This window comes from Arvicanthis niloticus, chromosome 3, assembly GCF_011762505.2.
Source record: "Arvicanthis niloticus isolate mArvNil1 chromosome 3, mArvNil1.pat.X, whole genome shotgun sequence".
In the NCBI taxonomy this organism is placed as follows: Eukaryota; Metazoa; Chordata; class Mammalia; order Rodentia; family Muridae; genus Arvicanthis; species Arvicanthis niloticus.
Genome location: NC_047660.1, coordinates 81,569,221 through 81,593,419, shown reverse-complemented (window position 1 = coordinate 81,593,419; position 24,199 = coordinate 81,569,221). Strand labels below are relative to the sequence as shown.

The 24,199-nt window shown below is 40.9% G+C and overlaps 1 protein-coding gene across 2 annotated transcripts in view; it reads left to right on the top strand.

The window, feature by feature from the left end:
* The window catches only part of Cacna2d3 (calcium voltage-gated channel auxiliary subunit alpha2delta 3), an 800,506-nt gene that overhangs the window by 537,039 nt on the left and 239,268 nt on the right, over positions 1-24,199 (top strand). For both annotated transcript variants that reach the window (XM_076931312.1, XM_076931311.1), the window contains exon 13: positions 1,484-1,617. In XM_076931312.1, coding sequence (XP_076787427.1) covers positions 1,484-1,617 — 134 coding nt within the window. The remainder of the gene's footprint in view (positions 1-1,483; positions 1,618-24,199) is intronic.

The following is a 24,199-nucleotide window of genomic DNA, read 5'->3' as shown; positions in this document are numbered from 1 at the left end:
TATGTCCTCCCACTTAAAGTCCTTCCATAACCACTTGCTTTAGGACAAGATCTCAACTCTTCCCCCACATTCTGCTAGGCCCATCTCTGAGGCATTTCTGCTCTGTTCAACTCTTTAATTGGGATCATTCTGAGCTATTTTCAATTCCCAAAAGGGGCCTGATTCTCTGTAATCTAGGTGCTTCCCTTGTACCCTTGACTTTGCCAGACACACTCTGCAATTGCCTTCCTTCCCACTAACTCCCCCCTTATTCCTCGGTGTTCATCTTCAGAAACCCTGGCTCAGGGTAGCCAGATGTGATCAGCTACCCCTATTACATCTTAGCTTCATAGTGACTGTGCTGTTTTTGTGCTTCTTTCTTCCTGTCTTCATAGCTCAAGACAGTGCTTGCTCATCCTGTTCATTCCACTAAGAAAGTTTTCCACAGACTTGAACAAATGGATTCCTTCAGAGGAGCCGAGCCTGTGCCCAGTACTCTTTTTCCCTTATAAACATCCTAGCAAGCAGCAAAGCCCATCAGACCCTAAGTTGAGGAGGAACATATCAATGCCTTTAACTCCAGATCAAACAGACAACTTCACCTGTAGAACTATTGAATGCTTAGAATGTTTTCTTTCATGGTAACCATTGCTGTCAGTCTGACTGTCACAGCAAAGTAGGATCTGCAATGCCAGCCTCAAGCATACACAAGGCAATACCTGGCATACACTGAAGGTAATGGGTATAAACCAAGAGACATAGAAGGAACAAGTGAAAGCAAGAAACACACAGCCTGTATGCTTTCCTGTAACTTCCACTCAGTGCTGGTGGAACATGAGCAAAACATAAGTCTTTAGTCCACTTCAGTCAGGTTATTATTACACAATAATACTCCTTCTGTCCATATTAATAATAAAGGTGAGCCATCCTAGCTCAATATATAGGAGGCTGAAGCAGGAAAACTGCTTTGAAAAAAATTCAAAGCCAGACAGAGTGCCATAGCAAACAATACCAAGATTGTCTCAAAAACAAAAGAAGACATATCAAAGAAGAAAACAGTAAATGGTATTGTCAAGGGACTAGCAAACTTTTGGGGCACTTTTTAGTATATCAATCAATACTAATATGAATATTATAATAATGGGATCTCTTTTAATTTTGTGATTTATAATTTTCTCCTTGGAAATATGCTTACTAAACTAGGACAGAAAAAGTCCATAGAATTGCCTGGACTGAGGACTCTGATTCCCATGTCCATAATAAAGCCTGGGACATAGCCTTGTGTCCTTGACTATAAATAGTCAACTGTTTCTGTGTGGGTTAATTCAAGTTCTATTCCTTTTGGTGACTACACTCTTGTCTGTGAAGATAAAGCTCCCTTCAAGAGGGAGGGACGACATCTAACACTTCACAATGACAAAGAAGAAAATTTGGCCTCTGGCCAATGTATGTTCCTTGATGTATGCTCCCTGTGTGTTTCTAAGCCCAGTCCTTTTTTTGGCAGGTTTTTTCACCCAGATCTCCACCTTGGCTGATGTGCAGGAGAATGTCATGGAATACCTCCATGTGCTCAGCCGACCCAAAGTCATTGACCAGGAACATGATGTAGTGTGGACGGAAGCATACATCGACAGCACCGTGAGTCTATAGAAACCCTTGGGGAGAGGCTGGGTTTGTCCTCATGCTTCAGGGAAAGTTTCATATCATTCCCCATCAGTTGTGGGCATGCGTGACACCTTCCCAGATTGTAGATACAATTGCTGCTGTTCATCTTGGCAGGCAAAGGTTGTATGGAAGATGACCATGAATAGGACCTGCTCCTCTGAAAACATCAACCAGTCTCCCTTTTTGTTTCTGGTTTCCCAATAGCCCACATATGATCACATTCCTGCATCAGACAGTGACAAAAAGCATGCTCATGGACTCAGCCCTTGCCATGTGTGAGGCCCAGTCCTAGTGACGGATCATTAGGTCTCAGTTGAAGATGTGACTGAAGCTCACTCTGATAACAAATGGGGCCCACCATAGAGGATGCAATTACATTTCCCTTCCATAGACAGGCAAAAAAAAGTGGCTATGTGGGGGTTCTGTAAGAACAGTCATGTGAACTCTGGTCATGAGCTCCTGAAAAGTTGGATTCTAGTGTGTGCTTAAAAGGAGGGACTTTGCCAGTCACCCAGTAATCATTCCACAGCTCTGTGTTTTTGTGTAATTTTAGGGTGATTTTTCAGAGTGATGCTGAGTCTGCTGGGAGTGGTGTGTTTCATTTATTGATTGTAAATGGTCTCGGAGGACTGTACAGCCATCAGTGTTCTGGAGATTCACATCTCATTAATCACAAATGCACAGACACAGCTGCGTTCTGTAGTTGTCTCCATGGCTGTCTTGGGCCTACTTTCCTCTCTCTGGACTTTCTTGTTCTCATTTTTGCTATATTTCTGGCAGCAGCAGGGACACACAGGACAATAACAACACATGAAAGCCAAACTGGGGACACCCTGACACATCCAGTTCACCACAACAGCTCACCCCATCCCAGCCTTCAAGTAAGACCTAGCTAGGACTGTTTGTTGTTTTCATTCCTCATGTAAAAGTATAGGACAAGAATCTAAAGCTAACGCATATGCTGCTGGAACCTGAGCAGATCAATAGATCAGAGAGGCCAAATAAACAGCCTGATGGCATATGGAAACTTAGTGTTTGATCTCATCTTAGCAGAACACAGCCATAAGTTAAAAAGACAGAGAAAGTTCTCTCAGCAGGTAAAGGCTCTTTGCCTGCTAGCCTGACTTTGATGCCCAGGACCCACAAGGTAAAGAGAACTGAGCATCATGGGTTATCCTCTGACCTTCACACATGGCACCACGGCAAGTGACCCCATGCTCATGCACAAAAATAAACAAATAGATAATGTAATAAAACATTTTATAAAACTGATGAAACTCTTTCCCAAAAATCCTATAGAGAAAGAAATTAGCAGAAGACATAGGCAAGTCTCAACTATAATAAAATGACTTTTTATATGGAAAAATACACACCTTTACCCATAGTAAGAAAATCAAATTGAACTATAATGAGATGCCATTTCTCAACAGCAGAGTGATTCAAATGGAAGCTTAGCCATGCCCTGTCCTGGTGAGGATGCCAGCAAGGTAGAACTTCATAGGTCATCACTATACAAATGCAGAAGGAGACAGTTTCTTTGGAGGAGGAGGTGCTGTTCAATTTGCTTTTTGCCCCCTCAGTCATACATGCAATTATCCTTGAAGATAACTCTCCATCAAGATAGAAGCCCATAGAGACCTTTGTTCATTAGGACTGTGTGTGATTTCCACATGTTGGAGATTGTCTCACTCCCCAAACATGTAAAGATTGATTGTGTGAGTCATAGACTATTAGCAGTGAGAGCGAGGGTGGTCTCTGCTGCTCAGCATAGGATATTTATGTAGTAGCAAGATATACTGTGAAGAAAAGTCAGCAAAATACAAGAGTGGGTCTTGCAGGTGACATGCTGTGTAGAACAGAAGACTGAATGAGAAATGTGCATAGGCATAGGGGAATTAGAACTGTCAGAAATCTCAGACACATCCCTTTTTATGTAGTTTTGATTTCTGTTTTGTTATATCTTTGCATGTCTATATTCTATGCATGAGAAACATACAGAGAGAGAGAGAGAGAGAGAGAGAGAGAGAGAGAGAGAGAGAGAGAATGTAAATACATGCACACTGTAACATACATCTGAAGGTGGTCAGAGAACATCGTTGAACAAGTGCACTCTTTCAGCTTATTTGAGTGTGAGTCCTTTGTCCTTTTCCACCACATACTCCTGCCTAGCAAGCCTATAAGTTCAGGTATTTTTTTCTGCCCCATCTATTTGTAGAAGTGCTTGGGTTACAGACATGCACTACTGTGTGTGGCTTTGTGTGTTTTCTAGCAAGCTGAAATCAGGTCTTCATGCACTTTACCTGTTAAGCTGTATCCCTGACCTAGTTTTGAATTTTAAAATTATTATATTCATATGCATGTGTGTATGTGTGTGTGTGTGGGGGGTACATGTGCCATCACACATGTATGTAGGTCAGAGGACAACTTGTAGAAGTTGGTTCTTTCCTTATACCATGTGGGTCCTAGGGGCCAAACCTGGGCCATCATGCTTGGAAACAGTACATTTTCATGCTGAGCCATCTGGACAGCTCAAATGTAAAACAAAACTCTAAAACAAACAAACAAACATGTTATTGCACTTATTTATTTATTTGCATGTATGTTACAATTATAGGAATAAAACAAAGAAAACTTAGAGTGCTAACAAGTTGAAAGAAAAAAATAACTCTATCTTTATTAAATAGCAAATTTACCCATTAGACAGGGAAAAGACTAACCTTTTAAATTAATCTTTGAAATAGTGGGCATTTATTACTAAATTTTTGAATAAAATGCTTAATACTACTTTATAATATCTAGGGAGAAGAATGAAACAAATTTAAATTTTCTTAGCATCGTATGTTGTAGTAAGCAATTCTTAGTCTATGTTGGGAGGATGTTGGAAGTGAACACATGGAAACACTTCAAGCAAGGCAGGTGCCTATGGGGTTAGACTGGATCAAAGGCTGCAGGATGCAACTTCAACTATGTTTACTGAGAGGCTAGATTCACTGAAAGCTACATAGCAATAAACTCACCCATGAGACAGATCTCCCAGGAAAAAGAACCAGGATTCCTTAGAGAAGTTGCTGATTTCAAGGCTTGGGTAGTTACGGTACCTTTCTCTTCTCAATGAATATTTTATACCAGAAAATTAAGGAAATACTAAAAACAACAACACATTTGTATCAAAAGCATATAGTTAGCATTAAGGGTCTCTTGTTGATCAAACCTGGGACAGTTTGCAACTCAGAGCAACATATAGCAGTGATAGACTATGATCTGTTGAGTAAAGCAGCAATCCATGCATTCTTAATGACAATGGACAAACAGCAAACAGATAAACTCCATAGGAAGGGAGTGTAATCCAAAGGGCCGTGCCACGTGGTAAATGAGGGGCTAATGGAGCTGGAGAGTCACCAGTCTGCAGCCAAGGTGGTTTAGGACAACCACACCGATTTAAAGCCAACAATGTCAATGGATTGGAAACCTAGGTGGAAAGCTTGGTGATGAGAAAGACATTTTTATTGCCTTGAAGTGCTTCTCCAGAGATCATTTTTAATTAATTATGAGGAAAATAGTAGTACCTGAGCAATAGGATACGATATCTGCTTTCTAATATACTGTGTAGGAAACTGTCCCAACAACATCCTGAGTAGGTCAGTAAAATGAGCATTACCAATGAGATGCAGATGAATGCTGTGTGCCACGGAAGCAGATGTGGTGCTCATGTTTGTTACTCTGGCTAGAGACACAACCTGAAGCTCATGGAGGGCCCACTGCCACTCAAGGTTTTTCCACTACATAACCCTTGACATCAGAAGAAAGGACAGTGGCCTGGGGCTTACCTGGGCAAGCAGTTGCATAAGGAATACCTCTGAAATTTTCTGCTCCACACAAAATTAATACTCTGTGCCCCAACCACCATGGCTCATTCTGAGTAAGCTCAATATGGCAAGATGACAGGTTGGGCGGGCCTCACCTCCACAAGAGCCTTTTGCTACACATAAAGCTTGGAACCCAGGACTTGATTAAATGACAGATCAGCAAGGTTTTTGGTTTTCCCTAGTGCCTGTTATTATATATTTGCAAATCCACCAGATAAATAAGCTCTCAAGTAGGTAGTTCTGAAGAACCTTCTTAGCTTAGAGATGTAGCATCTGATGTCTTTGTTAGTTCTCCATGGCCAGGTAACAAATAGCTACACATTTAACTGTTTACAACTGTTAACTTGTAACTGTATAGCTACAAAACCACAGTTAATTGATGACTGTACTATATAGCTCAGAGTTATTTCCCAGGATGGGTCAGGTGGTCAGGTTTTGTGCAGAATTCCTTTGCTTGCAGCTACAGGACTGGGGTCCTGTTTTCTTGCTGTCTGGAGACCACACCCAGAGGCTACCTGCCATTTTTTACCACATTGCCACAGTTACACAAGCTTACTCACTTCCAGACCAGCAGAGTTTCTCTTTCTGTGCTCAACCTCCCCTTAATGGCTTCTCACATTAGGTTAGGTGTTAGCATTCTGTCTAAACTCCACTCCATAGTTACCTGGCAGCAGCCAGGTATGCTCCTCCCCACAGTTACCTGGCAACAGTCAGGTAGGCATGACCCACTATAAAAGGGGCTGTTTGCCCCCTTCTCTCTCTTTATTTCTTGCTCTCTTGCCTTCTTGCTCTCAGTCTGTCCCTTTACCCCTTCACCATTCCCTCCCCCTCTCTCCACATGCTCTGCTTCTCTTCTCTCTCTCTCTCTGTCTCTGTCTCTGTCTCTGTCTCTGTCTCTGTCTCTCTTTCTCTCTGCCTCTACTACCCTCTTAACTTCCCTCCCCATGCCCTGAATAAACTCTGTTCTATACTACACCATTGATCATGTGGTTGGTTCCTCAAGGAGAAGGGATGCCTCGCCATGGGCCCACTAAGACATCCCCTTCCCCGATACCTCGCCACACCCCCTTAGAACATATTCTATATCTCTTTATCTTTTTATAAACACATCATTAGATGCACCCGGCTAGCCTCCTTTGATCCCTCAGGTTTCCTTAATATGATCTTAGATCTTCTTTTTTTCTAATTACCTGACTTTAAGCAGTTAAGGTGAATGGAATTCCTGGCCACTTGACCCGACAGACTTTGTAACTGAACCCAGCATTAACAAAGATGATTATATCATTGACTTAACAGTTGGCAGGATGGTTCACAACAACCTGTTCATGAAGTTCCTTCCTTTCTTATTCATTACACATGGACTCATGATGTCCTAAGTCTGGACACACACGGTCAGGGATGTTCTGAACCATTAACAAAGCCTGGGTTTGGATTCTAGTACTTAGGGCCTTTATTTTTTTTTTTTTTTTTCATTTACCAAGCCTGGCTCTAACATCAGAATGGCAAAGCTCTTTTCATGACTCGTCCTCCTGGCTTTTTGCTACCGGTCTGATTAAATATTCAATGTCTGCATAGCTGCTCCATTCAATTTGCTTTCTCGGTGAAGACCAAATAAATGAATGAATGTTAACAACATTAATTATGTTTAATCTAATAAGATCTCATGTATTAATTGGAAAACAGCAAACACCAGAATTCTGGAATTTGCTGACTTCTCATCTTCACACAAGTCATGCACAGCCATTATCTTGGAGGTGCAGAACGAAAAATCATTATGAGTGGAATTTGTTCCATTTCATAAGCAAATCACTTGTGCTTTGCAGTTGGGTCTTAATCAGCTCAGGAAAGCTACCCAACTTGCCATGTAGGGCAGAGGCAGCATCAAACCCAGGAAGCATCCACACCCTGATAACCCCCTCCAGGGGAGTTTGCACAGAAGCTTGGCAACACACAGAAGGGAAGCAAAGAAATCTTTCAAAAACAGTGGGAATGTGACCATTTAAAATAATGAGAATTCATTACCCAGCCCTCTCCCCCTACCCCCCAGTCTTTTCCATTTGCTGGCAATGCAATTCAGTAGGCAATCTGCAGGAACTTCAAACCTATTTACTTGCACTGGCAAATTAGACCTGTATCCCTCCTCCTTGCCTCCCACTAAGTCCAACTTGGAGAAAATGCCTTGGGCTTGATCAATTGCACATTTGTTTCAGTTTCCCATGTAGGAATAGCACCTTGGCTATTGAGGAGTCATTCGGGTGATTGCTTTAAGCTACAACTTCTTACTGCCTAGAAGCAATTACTCAGGGGGTTGTCAAAGCCATCGTAAGGAAGTTGTTGGAGGTTGGAAATGGAATTTACAGTATTTTCCCAAGACACCAGTGCGTATCAAAGAAGTTGCGATCATTGGGACAGAGAGACACACACGTAAGGAGAAACATCCTGCTGAGTCGTGGTACAGAGATTGCCATCTGCATTACTTGGCATGGAGGAAGCTGATTACATTGGGACCTCTATTTCAGAGCAGATGGGTTCATTAAATTTAATAGCCTCCAGAGCCTTTAGAAACTGTGGTAAAAACATGTGGAGCATGCTGTGACACTTCACTTCTGGCCCCACAGTCATTAGAACTCTGGCACAGGCAATAAATATTACAGTACTTTATTTCCATCAAAACAGATTACTATTATAATTTTTTTTTCAGTAGATGCTGCTGTGTGTTCCTGATTTAGGGAACCACTTGTAGCCACCCAAATGTCATCCTCCCCTATTTGGTACTAGATTCCTCTTTTAAATCTGTTTTGTTGTTAGCGTTGTTGGGATTTTGTTTGTGTTTCAGGGCCTGGTTTGTTTTTCCTTTGAAGCTAATGTTGTAAGATGATGAGTCAATAGTATAAACTTAACTTGAGAAAAGATGTAAACTCTATATGGATGATAGTCAATGCCAGAAAAGCTTAACACTGAAAATGAATGAGCCTTTTGACTTTCAGATGTTTATTGCTGTTTATGAGTTTGGGGCTCTATAAGTTGCACCTGTTGATAGTGAAAGGCCAGCCTCTGTCTCTGCTAGACAGAAATAAATGACACCATTAAGCCCTGGTCACCTACAGAATGGGCTTGTCCAACACTCTGATGTCATGTCAATTTCTAACTCACGGGGACAAGGGAAATGTTAGTTCTTAGAGCCGTGTTGTCTTTGCAGTTCTTTCCTGAAGTATGGCTGCATTCGGGCATCAGTCTTGTTACTTTGCTTTGTTTCTTGACTCCTTTTGCCTTAATTCCTGTACTGACTCTGGATTCTGACAGTGACGGCTTCTTCTATCCACTGACCTTCATTATCCATATGGCCCTTTCTCTTCCAGCATCTAATACAATGTTTTATAGACAGGCCTATTTGATTCACAGCTCCACACAAGGGCAAAATGGCCTGAATCTCAGAGTAGGAAGAAATCAGACCCAAATGAAATGTGGTATTGGAAAGAGGGCTGAGAAGTCCTAGAGTCAGGCAGAGAAATTTGTCTCTAGAAACACAAACCGATGACCATGCCCAGGTCATTATTATATGTGTGCTATTATTCATCATGGTACTCCAGTTTAAAGTTGTGAGAATCATAATCTACTCAAGTGTTTCTGTGTATGCTTCATTTACAAAGCACATACATGCACAGCCACTGTGATTTGATTTTGTAGTATTGGAGAGATGAAGACTCCCATGCCCTAGCAATCTTCAGAATACCCAGAGAGGCTCTGAACACTGTTCAACCCTGTCTCAGCACTGCAGAGCCCAAGTAGTGTTTTCAGTGATTGTGTGTCCCCTTCTGATAATGGCAGTGTCAAAATCTCTGCTTTGGGCTATCGTTTTTAATCACGTATTTATTTATTTTTATACTTATGAATGTTTGCCTACCACTTGTGTGTACCTGGTGCCCATAGAGGTTAGAAGAGGAAATTATAACCCTTGGAACTGGAACCATAGACAGTTGCATGCTGGGAATCGAACTCGGGTCTTCAGCAAGGGCAATCTGTGCTCTTAACCACTGAGTCATCCATACAGCTTCTGAGCTGTGCATTGTTCTCTTGTTTTTACAACAAGATTGATTCCATTAGGAAATAGAACTATGGAAATTATATCTGTTTCTACTAGAAAGCCAAACAGGTAAAGTTATTAAATATATTTTTTATATTTTCCTTGATTACTAGAGATAACCAAAAGTCAATTCTGTGTTTGTTTTATCTGTCAGAAGCACTGACTGTAGGTTCTAGGATCCACAGAATGCACAAAACCTGTTACTATTAGAAACATTGCCTTAAGGATCAGACCTATACTGGGTAGAAAGCTATCAAAAGCAGCAGCCTCTCTATTGGCTGTGTCTAAAGGTATTCTTCATCTGTGGTTTCTTCCTCAAACCTTTGCTGTATTTTCATCTTCTCTCCAGACCAGTCTTCCCCTCCCCCCAACACCCTACCTTCTATCCCCCATCCCGAAAATGGTAAAACCTGGTCTCCAAGCCCTGGCTTTATATATATGTTATTCCAGTTCAAACACTATAGACATTAATTTGGTGTTTATGTAGCTGGGTTTACCTTTCTGAGTAACTCTCTGTAGCCCAGGCTGCTTGACATTTATTCCACCAGGTATGTCTCAGGGAAGACCCCATTATAGAAAGAGATCTGTTAGGCTGTGTTAGATCTTTAACAGAGAGATGTGAATGAGAACAGATATCCGGATCTGAATGACATGTCTAAACCTCAGTTTTTTCTATCTAATCTCCAGCACATCACAGCTCAGCTAGGCCCCATGTGATTCCATCCCTCACAAGCATGTCTGCTTTCCTGTACTCTCTCAACTCCTTTTAACCCTACCGTCATGTGTGCTAGAATGCAGGCACACTCTTGTGTCTTTCCATAATACCAGAATTTATTGATTTATTGATAAGGTCACAAAGCTTAGGGAGTTTAATGACAGCCATTTTGTCAAAAAATCTGTATACCTTATAGCTTGGCTGAGGTACAGCATGTTCTTTCTTTAAAGTTGATTTATTAACAATAACCCCCATTCCATTCTCTCTCTCTCTCTCTCTCTCTCTCTCTCTCTCTCTCTCTCTCTGTGTGTGTGTGTGTCTCCCTCCCTCCTTCTCTCTCTTCTTCTCCCTCCCTCCTTTCATCCCTCCCTCCACTCCCCCTCCTTCCTTCTCTCCCTGTGTGTATCTAAGTATTTCTCTCTGCCTTCCTCTCTCTCTCTCTCTCTCTCTCTCTCTCTCTCTCTCTCTCTCTCTCTCTTACAGAATAAATGTAACTTAAAATAGCTATAGCAGAGCTCCAGAGGTTTCAAAGGTAGACTGAGAAAAAGTCTGTATGGATAAGAAAAATAACCAGACCAATGACAGAGTGTGCTAGTGTCACGTTTGAGAGGAAGATTCAAGATCGCAGAATTCAAAATGAAAAGGCTAATCCAGGTCAGGTGCAGTAAGTGGGTCAGGAACAGGAATGGTAGGCATGGCTACATCCACGCAGGCCAACAGGAGGATGGGCAGGCCTGTGTTAACAGGGTAACCAGTCTGTATTAGGGAGTCCTAGGCTCCTGAGGCACACACCAGGTATCAGATGTAGTGTGGAGCTGTCACATTATCAGGTGCCCATCACTTTAAGAGGTTCAGATGATGTAATTACACCCATTTGTCCATCAAGCTGTATGTTCAGTAAGCTCTTGTGTCTCCTTTTCCTGACATGACTTTAATATTCCTGTATGTCCCCATGTTTTGGTCTCTCTAACAAACTTACAATGTGATGCCACCATTTCTATTCCTTGGATAATTGATCAGTCTGAACTAGATGGGTAGTGCCTCCCAGATAGTGCAGTGTCTTGGTCCACTCAAGGGCTACACTTATTCTTTTCCCTTGGAAAGGACTCAAAAAATTACTTGTAAAAAATTTTTCTAGGGTAATACACAGCCTAAGAAACCACTCTTTTATGCAATATATAATAACGTAGAGTAGGGTATAGCTTGATCTGACCCGAACTGATATTTCTCCCAATCCTCTGCCTGCTTCCAGATTTCTTGGCCATTCCCTTCCCCTGACATACTACCCCTGTTGTATAGGTGATAAGGGCCTTTCACCCTTGAACCTTCTGAGGACTCTGAGAGATATTTTTGGAAACCACAACCAAATATGTATTGCTAGCCCCCCAACATGGCTCAGAAATTTGGGTGAATTATCTTCATAAAACCAATTCTCATGCTCTGACATGGTCTAGACTAAATGAGCCCATTCCTCCTATTACCAGCATGAAGAACAATTAAAATAATCCAAAGAGAATCAGCCTGTGGTTTGCTATCAGCTGCCAGCTTTATGTCTCTTGTGGTTCCAGGATTTTCTCCATTAAGCATGTGTGCACTTAATTCTCTTATTCCTAGTCTGTAAGAATTGATATGGCAAAGATACATGTGATCCCTGTGTGACTCTGCCTAAGAGATATCATAGATAAGAATTTGTCAGCAATCTTGGGCTCATAACCTGCTTCTATTTACAAGGGATAGGGGGGGACCACCCTGATTTGTGTTTTCTAGCCTTCATGGTCTTTCAGATCTAACTTGTGAACAATATGACAATTGAAGTTACTTCCAACCTTACTCTGCTGGTGATATTCACTCCTGTCAGATGTCCAAGCTAAGCACATAGCTCAATGCCAGCCCCTCAGGGGGAAATTCTCTCTTGTTTGAAGCAAAGAAAGGATGAGCAGAGGCAATAGTTAATTCAGACAAATGGGGACATGTTTTCAAATCAGTGTCTATTATTTGCAGTCAAAACAGCTAGAGCATTGGGAACATCTACTGAACTTGTTATTGATTTCTGTTCTGCAGTGATCAAACAAACACAAGATGGCCCAAGATGAAGGCAGGGTGGAGAACTCTGTACAGTCTGGTTCTCTCTCAGATAGCCAGTTAAGCATCATTTGCCTTATAACTTCCTTTGGGAAAGACAGGTTCATATGTACATCCTGTTGTTGATTCCCCATAGTATCTCAAGTATGAAACCACTGGACAGCACTGCCTTGTACCTTATAGGGGAGGACCATTGAGAAACCTAATTAGAAGACCATTTCTGTATACTTCTAAGAGTTTGTTTGGAAAAATGTCACCAAGCTGCACCTGGACTGTTTTTAATCTAATTAAGAAATCAGAGGATTTTAAGTACAGTGGGATAACAAAAGCTCAGATGTTAGGGGAGACTAAAGTCTATGCTTCTGGTGCCTGTATTAACTCACCTCATCCTGATATTTAAAAGCATGTCCCTTCTTCATTGGGCCCTACTTTCTGTCTCTGACTTGGTCACAGCCATAGTCATAGCCAATTCCAGTGCTTTCCCTGACCTAGACCATTTGCATATGCTGTTCTTTCCCCAGGAAGCAGCCTTCATCTCACCTTACCTGGAACCCATGTACATGTCCTGTGTTTTCAGTTTCATGGTCATCTGTTCCTGTGACCTCCTCTCAGAGACCCTAGAGTAGTCTACAGTGCAGTGCCCATCACTTTTTTTGCATGCATCTGGAAATGTTCAAGAACTCCTACTGTACCTGAAAGTCTGCGTGTGTTTAGACTTCTTGAGGAGAGAGCTAGTGTCTAGCTCTTTGCAATGTGCCCAGTGCAGAGCCAGGGGGCATTGGTGTGTGCATCCCTGTGGGGCATGTGAATCTCATGAACCAGAGCCTTCTAAACTGAAACATCTCTGGAAATAAGTCAGTAAGAATAGCATCCTTCCCAACATTACCATGAGCACATCACTCATTGCTCAAGGCCATCTTTGTAATTAATGTGATCAATGGGTTCTTCATCCCATGCTCACATATGACTCTGTGTCCAATACACCAGTTCAATAAGGAGAATCTGACTTCACATCCTCTCTTCAAAGAACCATGACAGTAGCATTCACCTGAGTGACCAAGGTCTTTTACTACCAGCCATGTCATTGTCACAGTAAAGTTGATCATACTTCTGTCCACTACTAACATACAAGGAAAAATTTAAAAAGTCATTGCAATATTTGAATAATATCTGAATGCTGGGCATGTAATGAGCATCTAGGGAGTCCTTAGAAATGATTCCTTACATTGATTTTGTATTTCCTGACCTTCTGTGGTTTGTTTTATCTATTGCCTTGAGGTCTTTTTACTGTGGAGAGCAGAAGTCCATCATTGGTGCAGTCTTCATTCACAGAATATCAGCTATACTGCTTGTTCATACGTTACATGACACCCAAGAATACTCTCCCACCCCTGAGCTTTTGGACATGCTTCTCTTTTTCAGATGGAAAGCCGCCTTGCTCAGCTCCTCTCCCAGGGAGAAACATTTATGGCAACTGCATGATTCTACTGAAATGTCATCCATCCTGTCACCAAGTTTTCATTTCAAGGCTTTGATGATCAATTATAATGAAATGAGTGTTTGGAAGTCCCCATTCTTTAAAAATTCTTTCTTGCTTTGAATCACCCATAACGTGAAGACTATAGACAAAGTCTGTGTTTTGTCTCTAACACTTAAGCCTGGCCTTGGTTGATAACCCAGTATTAATTATCTCATGAGACTACGGTTTGCTCTGTCACTTGTCTCTCTGCTTAATACCCATTGCAGTTGTTTCATGGACTATGGGCCACACTTTTCCACATTATGTGTAATTTTATAATGAGCCCACGCTAGTGAGAGGGGAAGTAATACAGAATATCAAGCACAATATGAACAGCGGTACTGAGAACACTGTTCAAAATATTGTCATGTTTGACTTCCTTGTAAATTCTGTTCTGAGGAAACTGGTTAGTATAAATGTCATCTTCAGCAGCTGAGGAGCAGCCCCTGCTTTTCTGCAGAAGGACTGGGAAAACCAGGGGTGACACAGATGTTGAGAGAAGAGTTGATTGCTTAAGTCATTTATGCCACAGTGCTTGAGTCTGATAGAAAAGTTCCTAACAGTTGTTTTTGTGCTATAGATATGGTTTATAGATGGAATAGAGAATGTGACTTTTTTTCTTACTCAAGCATCATCCTAATGTAGGTGGACTCCGAAGAAACTCAATATTAAGAAAGACCAAAAAAAAATATTTAGGTCCATAAAACCTCTTTAGCATTAGTATTCAGTTCTCCATCAAAACATAAATACTATCTGTTTTTAATTACTGGCCTCATCCAGGCCAAGCTAATTACTGTGGGCCAGACCGAAAAGAAAGTTCCCAGAAAGCCTGATATCACTATGGAATGGCTGAATGTTTCCTGAAGGAGATGCTAAGGAAATCCTTAATGAATTAATGTCTTGACTTTTGCAACAGAATACTTAGGGCCTAGATGGGTGAGGTCATAGACTTTTGGCAGCTATCTGCCTTCCTGCCACTTGACAATCTGCTTCATATTAGTTTGTTGTTATGTAAAAGCACAGAATCCTCAAGTTAAGAAATATTGATCACTGCGTGATAATAGACACAAAAGAAAAATGTATCATCTTCAAAGACCCCTTTAAAAATGAATGTCTTGCTTATTTTGTTTTGAAAATGCATGGGTCTTTTTTTTTTCCACTTAGAAAGTGCTGTGGTTTTGTTAAATATACGCTATTTAGAGGTTAAAATAATCTTAATCTTAGCTATTAATATTATTAAGAACAGATTTTTTTTTAACCATGGAAGGCTGAATGCAAACAAGAAGAAACTTGGAAAAGAACGTGGTTGGCTGAGAATGTGGAAGAGGATCGAGGGAGGGCAGCTGCCTGGCCACAAGGCCCAGATTCACAGCGCTTGTGCTGTCCTGGCAGAGCTGTGCATTTTTATAAGGTCTAGTGATTTCCGCAGACTTCACGGAATCTAGATCAAATGTGTCCATTTCCCCCTTCCCTTGTTATGATAATCCAACATAAGGCTGGGTGAGGAGAGCTTAGAATGTGTGCACTTTGTGGTCTTCTTGTGAGCACAAATGCCCTCCTCTATCTGCAGCTGGCCAACAAACAGGCAGGGCCACTTTTAGCCCAGCACTGTTATAGTCTCTTGTGTGACCTAATTCATTTCTAGACACCTACTAGGCCAAAAGTTAGTCCGTCCATTGAACACAAAGGTGTCATGATTTTTATTTATTTATTTATATATGTATTTATTTATGTTAAATTCTTACAGTGAACAAGAAAAAACTAATTCTCTGAATGATAACTTCCCATTATTTGGTATTCATTGGTAGTAACAGTGTTGAGCAGTGAAGCTGAAGGTCCTTCCTCACAATCTTATAACCAAGCTACCTTAAAAACAAGCCTCTGTAGAATTCTGCCACCTGTGCAAACACATATTAGCACATACATGCCAATGCCACCTGTTATGGAAGCTCAGTGAAGCCCAGGCTCATCTTAAGAGTTCTGGTGGCATCTTGCACAGGAACAGAGGAATCTCCTCCTACAGGAGCTAGTTTATTTTCCATTTGGATTCAGATAACAGAGGGTCCCAACCTCCAGCTGAAGGCAAGATTATTTAAAGCCCATACCTGAGACGCCAGTCCTACAGACAGATCTTCCAAAATCTTTATGCGGGTTTATGTGGAGAAAGCCAATACCTCTCCAAGCCAGAGCAGACACCTTTCATTTTACCCATAACCACCATTTGTAATACCTGCAATAGTCATTGACAACTCTGTCCAGGTTGGTCAGTTAAATACTCTATAGAATGTCTATTCTTTTTTTCCTTAGACGATTTCATTCTTATTTTATGTGTATGAGTGTTTCCCTGTGTGTGTGTGTGTATCATGTGCATGCAGTTCCCACAGAGGTCAGAAGGCATTCTAGTTTCCCCTGAAACTAGAATTACCGACAGTTGTGAGCTGCCTGTAGGTGCTAGAAATTAAGCCCAGCTTGTACAAAAGGCAGCAAGTGCCCTTAACCTCTGAGCCATCTCTCCAGCCATCAGGACATCTATTCTTACTGAGAGCAGTAGATAATCATAAAGATCAACGTTTATGTATACATTGTTCTCAAGATGTCTATCCTGAAGCCTCCATGGTGATTCCCATCCTACAGAGCACTGTTGTGTTTTGTATTCTCAAGGTTTCTTTTCTATAAAATGGGAGTAGTGGTACGGATCTCCTGTACTTAATAAGGTCAAAACCAAACAAACCACAAAACAATAACAGATGCCAAACATGTAGCTACTACTGCTTAATAACAGCTAGTTATTGATAACTAGCAATTCAGCATACTTATTGATGTTCAATATATAGCTTTTACTAGGGATTCTTTTACTTCTTTTACTAGGATTACCAATTCTGGTAACCTCTAAAGTAATTAATTAATTAATTAAACAAACAAATAATAAATAGAAGAAGAGCAGGTGAGATGAGGCCATGGAGGCCTTTCCTTCCTGAATTGCCTAGACTCAAGGTTCCTGGTCTGTGGGCTGTGTCTGCCATGAACCTATTGGAAGGTCTATGCTATGCTTGGGTTGAAAAAGAGCAAGTGACAGTCTACCAAGGCCATTGCCCCTTGTTACCTTGCAAGTCATTATAGGAGCAGTTTTTGGAAACATCTACAAAAAGAAGGAACTGTCATACTGGAACCTGCCATGCTTTTCAACTATATACTGGCCCTCTAGGATACCAGGAAGCCAGCAGGGAATGGATAGTCAACAGTGAGGGGTGATACCCAAAGGCATCCTTCCCTCCAGTGCAGGCTTTACCTGAGCCACACAGTGAGGACCATCAGGATGATGACATCCTCAATAATGGGAGTATAACCCAGGTCCTCTGTAAGTATCTCAGCTTCCACTAGGTGCCTTTTATTAACTCTATTTTTCAGATGGTGAAGACTGGGCTAAGGGGGACTGAGCAATATGCCCAAGTTGATGGAGTAACTGAAAACAGAGAAGTGAAATTCAGCTCTTATAATCTATGTAGGGGGTGACTCTTAGATAAGATGCCCTCAATCAGATTTCTCCATCCCTATATGTGCTCTGATGCAGGATCTAACCCTACAGTCTGCTTCCTAGAGGTGCCAAGGTCTTGAGAAAGCCTGCAGGGAAGCTAGAGATGCTGTTTTTGACCCACAGGCCTGAGTTATACTATGTCTACAGAATTCTGCAACCCCCCATTGCACCTGCTTTGGGAGATGAAGACATTGAAACCTAACTTGATCTGGATTGTGTTGTTACCAGAGCCTTGGCAACCCAAGATAAGAACCTTTAAATTCTGCAACATGTATCACCACGTTTGTGGAGACTTCTCTGTGCTATAGTAAAGGATAGAGTAGAAAGTGGCCTCTCTCCACTTATGAATGAACCATGTCATTCCTGGGATTAAGTTTCCATTCATGCCAACATTTGATAGGATTTTAAATGTTCTGGAATTTACATATTGGATGGGTCATACATCAGAAAAGAATTCAAGCTTGGGAACATTATGACTATGACCATTACATTCTATATTTTTGCATAATTCCAACTGCTGTCATTGTGTCAGAAATCTTACACTATTCCTAATATATACAGTTTTGGAATTTGCATATTGCATGGGCCCTATATCAGAAAAGAATTCAAGCTTAGGGGCATTATGACTGTGATCATTACATCCCATATTTTTGCATAATTACAACTGCTGTCACTGTGTCAGAAATTGGACCTATTCATAATATGCAGTTTTCCTGAAGAAACGGGGCTATAGCCCAAGATTTTTTTTGCCGTGTTAAATACCTTTACATGCATGCATGCACCTCAGGGAACAGTCTAGAAAGTCTCACAGTGTCACAGTGTATGAATAAATGCATCCAACCTTCAAAGACTCAGTTTGACAAGCCAGTGTGACCTTAGACAGCCAGGGCAGGAAGGACAACTTGTAGGAGAGACTCTCTCCCTCTGTCATGGAGATCACAGAATGAAACTCGGGTCATCTGGCTCCATAATAAGCCCCTCCACCCACTAAGCCATCTTGCCTGCCCTCACTTAGACTTTTTTTTTTTTAAAAATATCTCCCTGGCTTACTCTTAAGCTTTGCATGGCAATGGCCCTGAATTTTTATTTTCTTTTTGGCTGCATATTCATATCACCCAATATGCTGCCACACAAATTGAAGAATTGATAGTGAACTCGCCTCCACTCAGAAGAACATTTTAATCCTGTTACAGTTAGATCTGTCTTTCTAATTCTTACAGAGTTCTTCAATTCTCCTTGTAGACACGGCCTCCCCCATGGGCCCTTCCCATTGGTTCCATTACCCTTTGCCCCCACCCCACCCCACCCACGACACACACATAAACAACATGGCTGTCTTTACCTTTGTAGCTCTCCAGTCTTCAGAAGAGTCATGCCCATGTCTAACACTGTCACCTGCCCCAGGGGATAATGTTTTATAGCAATTTAATAGGTAAATAAATAAGAAACAACTATATGGGAGTGTTGATAGGCTTAAAGTAATAAAGCTATGAACGTGATGAGGTCATCACTCGTGTTTTACCCGTTTGCTAGAAGTATGCAATTTCATATCCATCGGATCTATCCATGATAGAAAAGAAAGCACACCATAAATTTTTACATATGAAACACTGAAGCTGGGAACACATACTGTAACACCTCATAGAGCCTGTGTCTTATTTATTATTGCATGTGGCCTGCATACCCAAGACTCATTCTTTATGTGATTAGGCGAATGAGCTCGTGAGTGTATGACTTCAATTTGCTGTCTCTTGTTCTGTTAGGTTTCCATATTTTGCACCATGGAGATATGGAAGACATTGTTATTTGAGAGAACTCTGTGGTTGGTACTCATTAATTTTAGTTAGCAACAAAAGAAAGATGAAAACAACCCAATGTTACCAGCCTCATATGTTTTGAAACAAGTCTCTTTCTGTGGATGTTTCTCTGCACATGCATTTTAAAGCATGCAGCTCTCACCACACACTTAATGACAGTTGCTTTGAGTTTCTGGAAAACTGAACTCTGAAATTTTAATGTTTTTCATAATAAACTAGTAAGGTAATAATACAATTGGACTCCGTTGGGCTAACATACTTTATCAGGTCTGACTATCTCTTTACAAAATCACTTAATCATTAATTTAGGTCACTACTAAGATTTTTCTTTAAGTTTGAAAAATTATTATTTTATGCATATTAATGAGTTTTTTCTGCATAAATTTTTGTATACAATTTATATATCTGGTGTCCATGGAGGCCAGAGGAAGTTATTGAGTCCTCAAGATGTGGAGTCACAGATGGTATGAGCTGCCTTGTGGGTATTGGAAATCAAACCCAGGTCCTCTGGAAGTTCTCTTCCAGTTCCAAATGTATAGCTTTTTTTTTTTTTCACATCAACCTGTGATGTTAGATATTATGACATATTGAGCAAAGTGTATTTTTTTTATTCTCCTGTTCCATGTCTAAAAAGTTTATATCATTTCAAGCCTAACATTTTTCTCTTACATATACAGGACATAAGTGGTTTATTTCTATGTATGAAACTGGTTATACAGGACATAAGCAGTTTATTTCTATGTGTGAAACTGGTTTTGTTGCAGAGAGAATGGGAAAAAGAACCTTTCTATACAACCCATAATCCCTTTGTAGTCACTAACTAAGGCTTATGAATTGTATGAGTAAACCTGATAGAGAAATCTCTTGTTTCATATGTAGATAGATGCTTAGTGGGGATAACTGAAACCTCCTCTTTCCCCAAATCTTTAGGCTTGGAAGCCTATATACTACTTCAACAGAGGACAATACAATATGGAGGTATAAATGGATTAAACAAATGAATGAACAGGTGCCCTGGGCTTCTAGAGCTGAATAATGTTTAGTGGAAAACATATGGGGAAACCTGGAGACAAGTTAGTGCTCTCTCCCTTGCCCTGGTGTGGGAGAGGGCAGAAAGCAGCCTTCAGGGGGTGAAGTTTATACTCTGATTTTAGGCAGGAGTGGGAGACCACAAAATTCCTTCTTCACCTACTTGTTTCTTAGCTGTCTTTAGTTCAAAATATTTCTCATGCCAAAGAGACATATTTGAGGGTAGTGGTTACTGAATTTGCATAAATTTTCTTATTAATGAGTGTCCGCTGGGGACTCAGGAAGGGATGTCTTCCAAGTTACTTTTAAGTTCTCCCAAATGAGAATCTTGATGCAAAAAACTGACCACACCTCTTCCTTTACTGAGCCTGAGCTCTCAGTAAATCAGCTCCTCTCTTGAGCCTCTCTTTTCCTAACTACATCAGGTCCTCTATGAATGACCATAAGCAGGGCAAGTGAAATTGGGGATATTATGAATATAGACATCCTCATCATCATAGTAATGACCCAGACCATGAGGACTAATTTGCCCACAGTCAGCAGTCACAGCCCATTAGCTCTAAAAGGCTTCTCACAAATTCTCAAGATCTGGTATTTAACTTAATAAGAGGTAATAAGTAAAGAGAAGAATCTCTTCCTATTGCTGCTTGGGCAGCTCAAAATGATAGTAAACATCACAGCTGCAAGTATCAGATAGTCACTATTGCCCAGGTATGCGCCGAAGTGCTATGTCAAAATTACATTTCTAGATAAATGTAAGAGCAAAGTTGTATTTACTTATCAGGCATAGTAAAGCACCCCTGTAATACCACCACTTGTGAGGCTGAGACAAAATTTCAAGGGGCAAATATTCAAGGTCAAGGTAAAAGTTCAAGGCCAGCCTGTATTACATAGTGAAACACTATGTCAAAAACAAAAGCACACAAAAGTGTATTTAAATATAAATTTAAATCTATCATTAGATATAAATAAATATCATTTTAAGAGATAGGTGTTATTGTTGCTTATGCTTGCTGATGACTAAACTGAGCTTTTGGAAAAAGTTCAAGTACCTACCTAATTGTCCATTCAACTCATTTGCTTAAAACAAAAATCTTTCCTATACCAGAACATCGATGTTGTTAAATTAAAACCAGTGAGTTATTTCATATTTTATAAGGCGGCTAGGAAAATCTGGGTACTTTTGGCCCAAGTCACACTATTTTGCTGAGCTTTCTCCCTGTCTTTATCATGAAGCCAGTGGTTATTTGGAATTTAATCTGTGCCTATGATTCATTTGCTTGTTACTCCTTCATCTGCTTGAGCTGCCAAAGATTCCTCCAAAGCCCCTTTAAAACATAGATTAAGGCTATGTCAATGAGGTTGTGTGACTCATCTGAAGTAAGCCAGGGCTTACACATAAGCACCCACATTGGACAGGGTGAGTTTTTGGCAGCCCAGGCCAGCTCAGAAGCCCAAGCTATTCCTCTCTGTCTTGAGACCAAGTCTTCATTCTCAAAAGTTATAAAATATGAGTTGTTGGAGAACCAATTAGATTTCCCACACAATGAGAGGTGATTTTCTTTTTGCCCTGCTGTGGTGTCTGTGTCACTTGGGGGAGATGACAAGGATGGTTTGTGCTAGTGAAAACACTACGCAGAGGTTTTGGGGTTTAAATGTTCACTTGGTACTTTAGCAGCTGTCTTAGTTAGGGCTTTATTGCTAATGAAGAGACACCATGACCAAGGCAACTCTTATAAAGGAAAATATTTTATTGGGGATAGCTTACAGTTTTAGAGATTCAGTCCATTATCATTATGGAGGGAAGCAGCAGGGTAGTACCATGCAGACATGGTCCTAGGAAACCTAGAATTCTACATCTTGATCTGAAGGCAGCTAGGAGGACACCATCATTTTCAGGAATCCAGGAAGTGATTTTCATCCACATTGGGCAGAGCTTGAAGCATAGGACCTAAAAGCCCACCACCACAGTGACACACACTTTCTCCAATATAGCCGCTCCTATTCCATCAAGGCCACACCTCCTAATAGTGCCACTTTCCATGGGACAAGTGTATTCAAACCACCACAATAGCTGTGTGATTTGAAACAGCCTTCTTAATATGTCTGTGCTTAAGGAGAACCCTTAAAGTACTCATTTTCAAAGCTTTGGAACTTCCTCATGGATACCTCTTGGTAGTGTCTCTGCAGGCTGGGGACATTTTAGGATTTTGACATCTTTGCCTATACCATCTTCACCTGCAATCCTCTTGAATCAAAAGTTGACCTCTCGTGTCACCCTGAGCACCTCTCCTCTGAGGCTGAGGCACTCCAGCAGCTGAAGGAGCAGCAGACAATTCTCAGCTTCTCACCCTCAAGCTCACTGTTGGATATGTTTTGAGTCATGTGCTCTTAGGACTACACTGAACTGATCTGGCACTTGCTTCTGTCCTCTGCAGGCTTCTAATACTAGCCCATTGTCTAGAAGGGGCTTTTTCTCCCTGTTGAGCTGGGTATATGTCTCTTGTTAGACATGCGAAAATAGATAAACAAAAGCGAAAGATTGTCTCAGGCTGTGTCAACTCCCAAATATCTACCCCTCCACACACTGTGTCTCACGGTCTTAGTCTGTGTCAGCTCCCAAATATCCACCCCTCCACATGTACACACAATCAAAAATACTCATTTCACTTAACCAGTTACCAGCCTAGGGTCTACCTAAGATCACCTAATCTTTCTTTGTATTACCATTGAACTTTCTGTTGTGGATAGAATATGAATAATTCCTAGGAAAAAAGTTTATTTCTCCAAGTGTTCCCCATTCAACAGAATTCCTGCACATGGCAGGTACTTTGGGAATGGGTCATGATCAGTCAATTCAGTATCTCCTTCATCAGCAAGAGTTTACTAACTATATGCACACAGCATTATTTGGAGACTGACAGCAGGCAGGAGCTACCTAGTTCACCCAGCTCAGGTACATAGTTACCCAGCTCCTGGGTTATACCTGAGTGATCAGATCCAGCTCCCTAGATGAGCGCATGCTCAGTGGGGGTAGATGCGCCTTTCACTCAGAGCCTAGTAGAGACAGACATGTGGAGACAGAGAAGCAAGGAGAAGTGGAAGCTTGATTCACTTGTGATTAGCTGCTTTCCACTTTTAGCTTCATAGTTTAAATTTGCATAATTCTTTTAAAAAACAAAAAATTAATTATTTATGATAGTAGCTTTTAACCACACTGTGCATTTAAAGTAATCGCTCTGGGTAATTTAAATAAAAATCTTTTCTGCAAACAGTTTATGCTCATTAGAATGAGAAAACTGTTGGTTTATTTAATTAAAAGGACATTATTTGCCAGTTTGAATTCTCCCTCTTTTTTTTTTCCACTTTAAAATAGAGGGCAATCACATTGAGACAGATGGAGAATTAACTTGTCTCAAAAGTGACCAGATTTTTTTTTTTGTTTTAATTTTAAAAGAGATAGATTTTAATAAGACAAGTCATTTTTTGAACAGTGCAAAGTGGTGCCTGACCCTCACACTAACAGCTGGAAAATATCTGAGGATTCCTTATGAACCAAGCACTAGACAATAGTGATGGTGGCACTTCTGCAGGTGATATGGCCATCTGTCCATGAATGCTTTCCTCATGCAGCACAGATGTCCATAACGTGCTGCCATCTTTGGGTTACTTGTTAGTGCTTTAAATATCCTTGGTTTGTGGCATGCTCTGGGTAACGGGACACCCTGGTATTTTTCCCAGAAGTACACAGTTCTATCAAGAAGGGCATATGCTTGTTAATTTTAAATGCTAACTGGATACAATATATTACAACTTAGGAAGAGAATTACAATCTAGAGCATGTCTTGATTAGGTTGTTTTATGTGCTAGCCCATGTATATCAGGCACCATTGTCTGAGTAGGGAGTC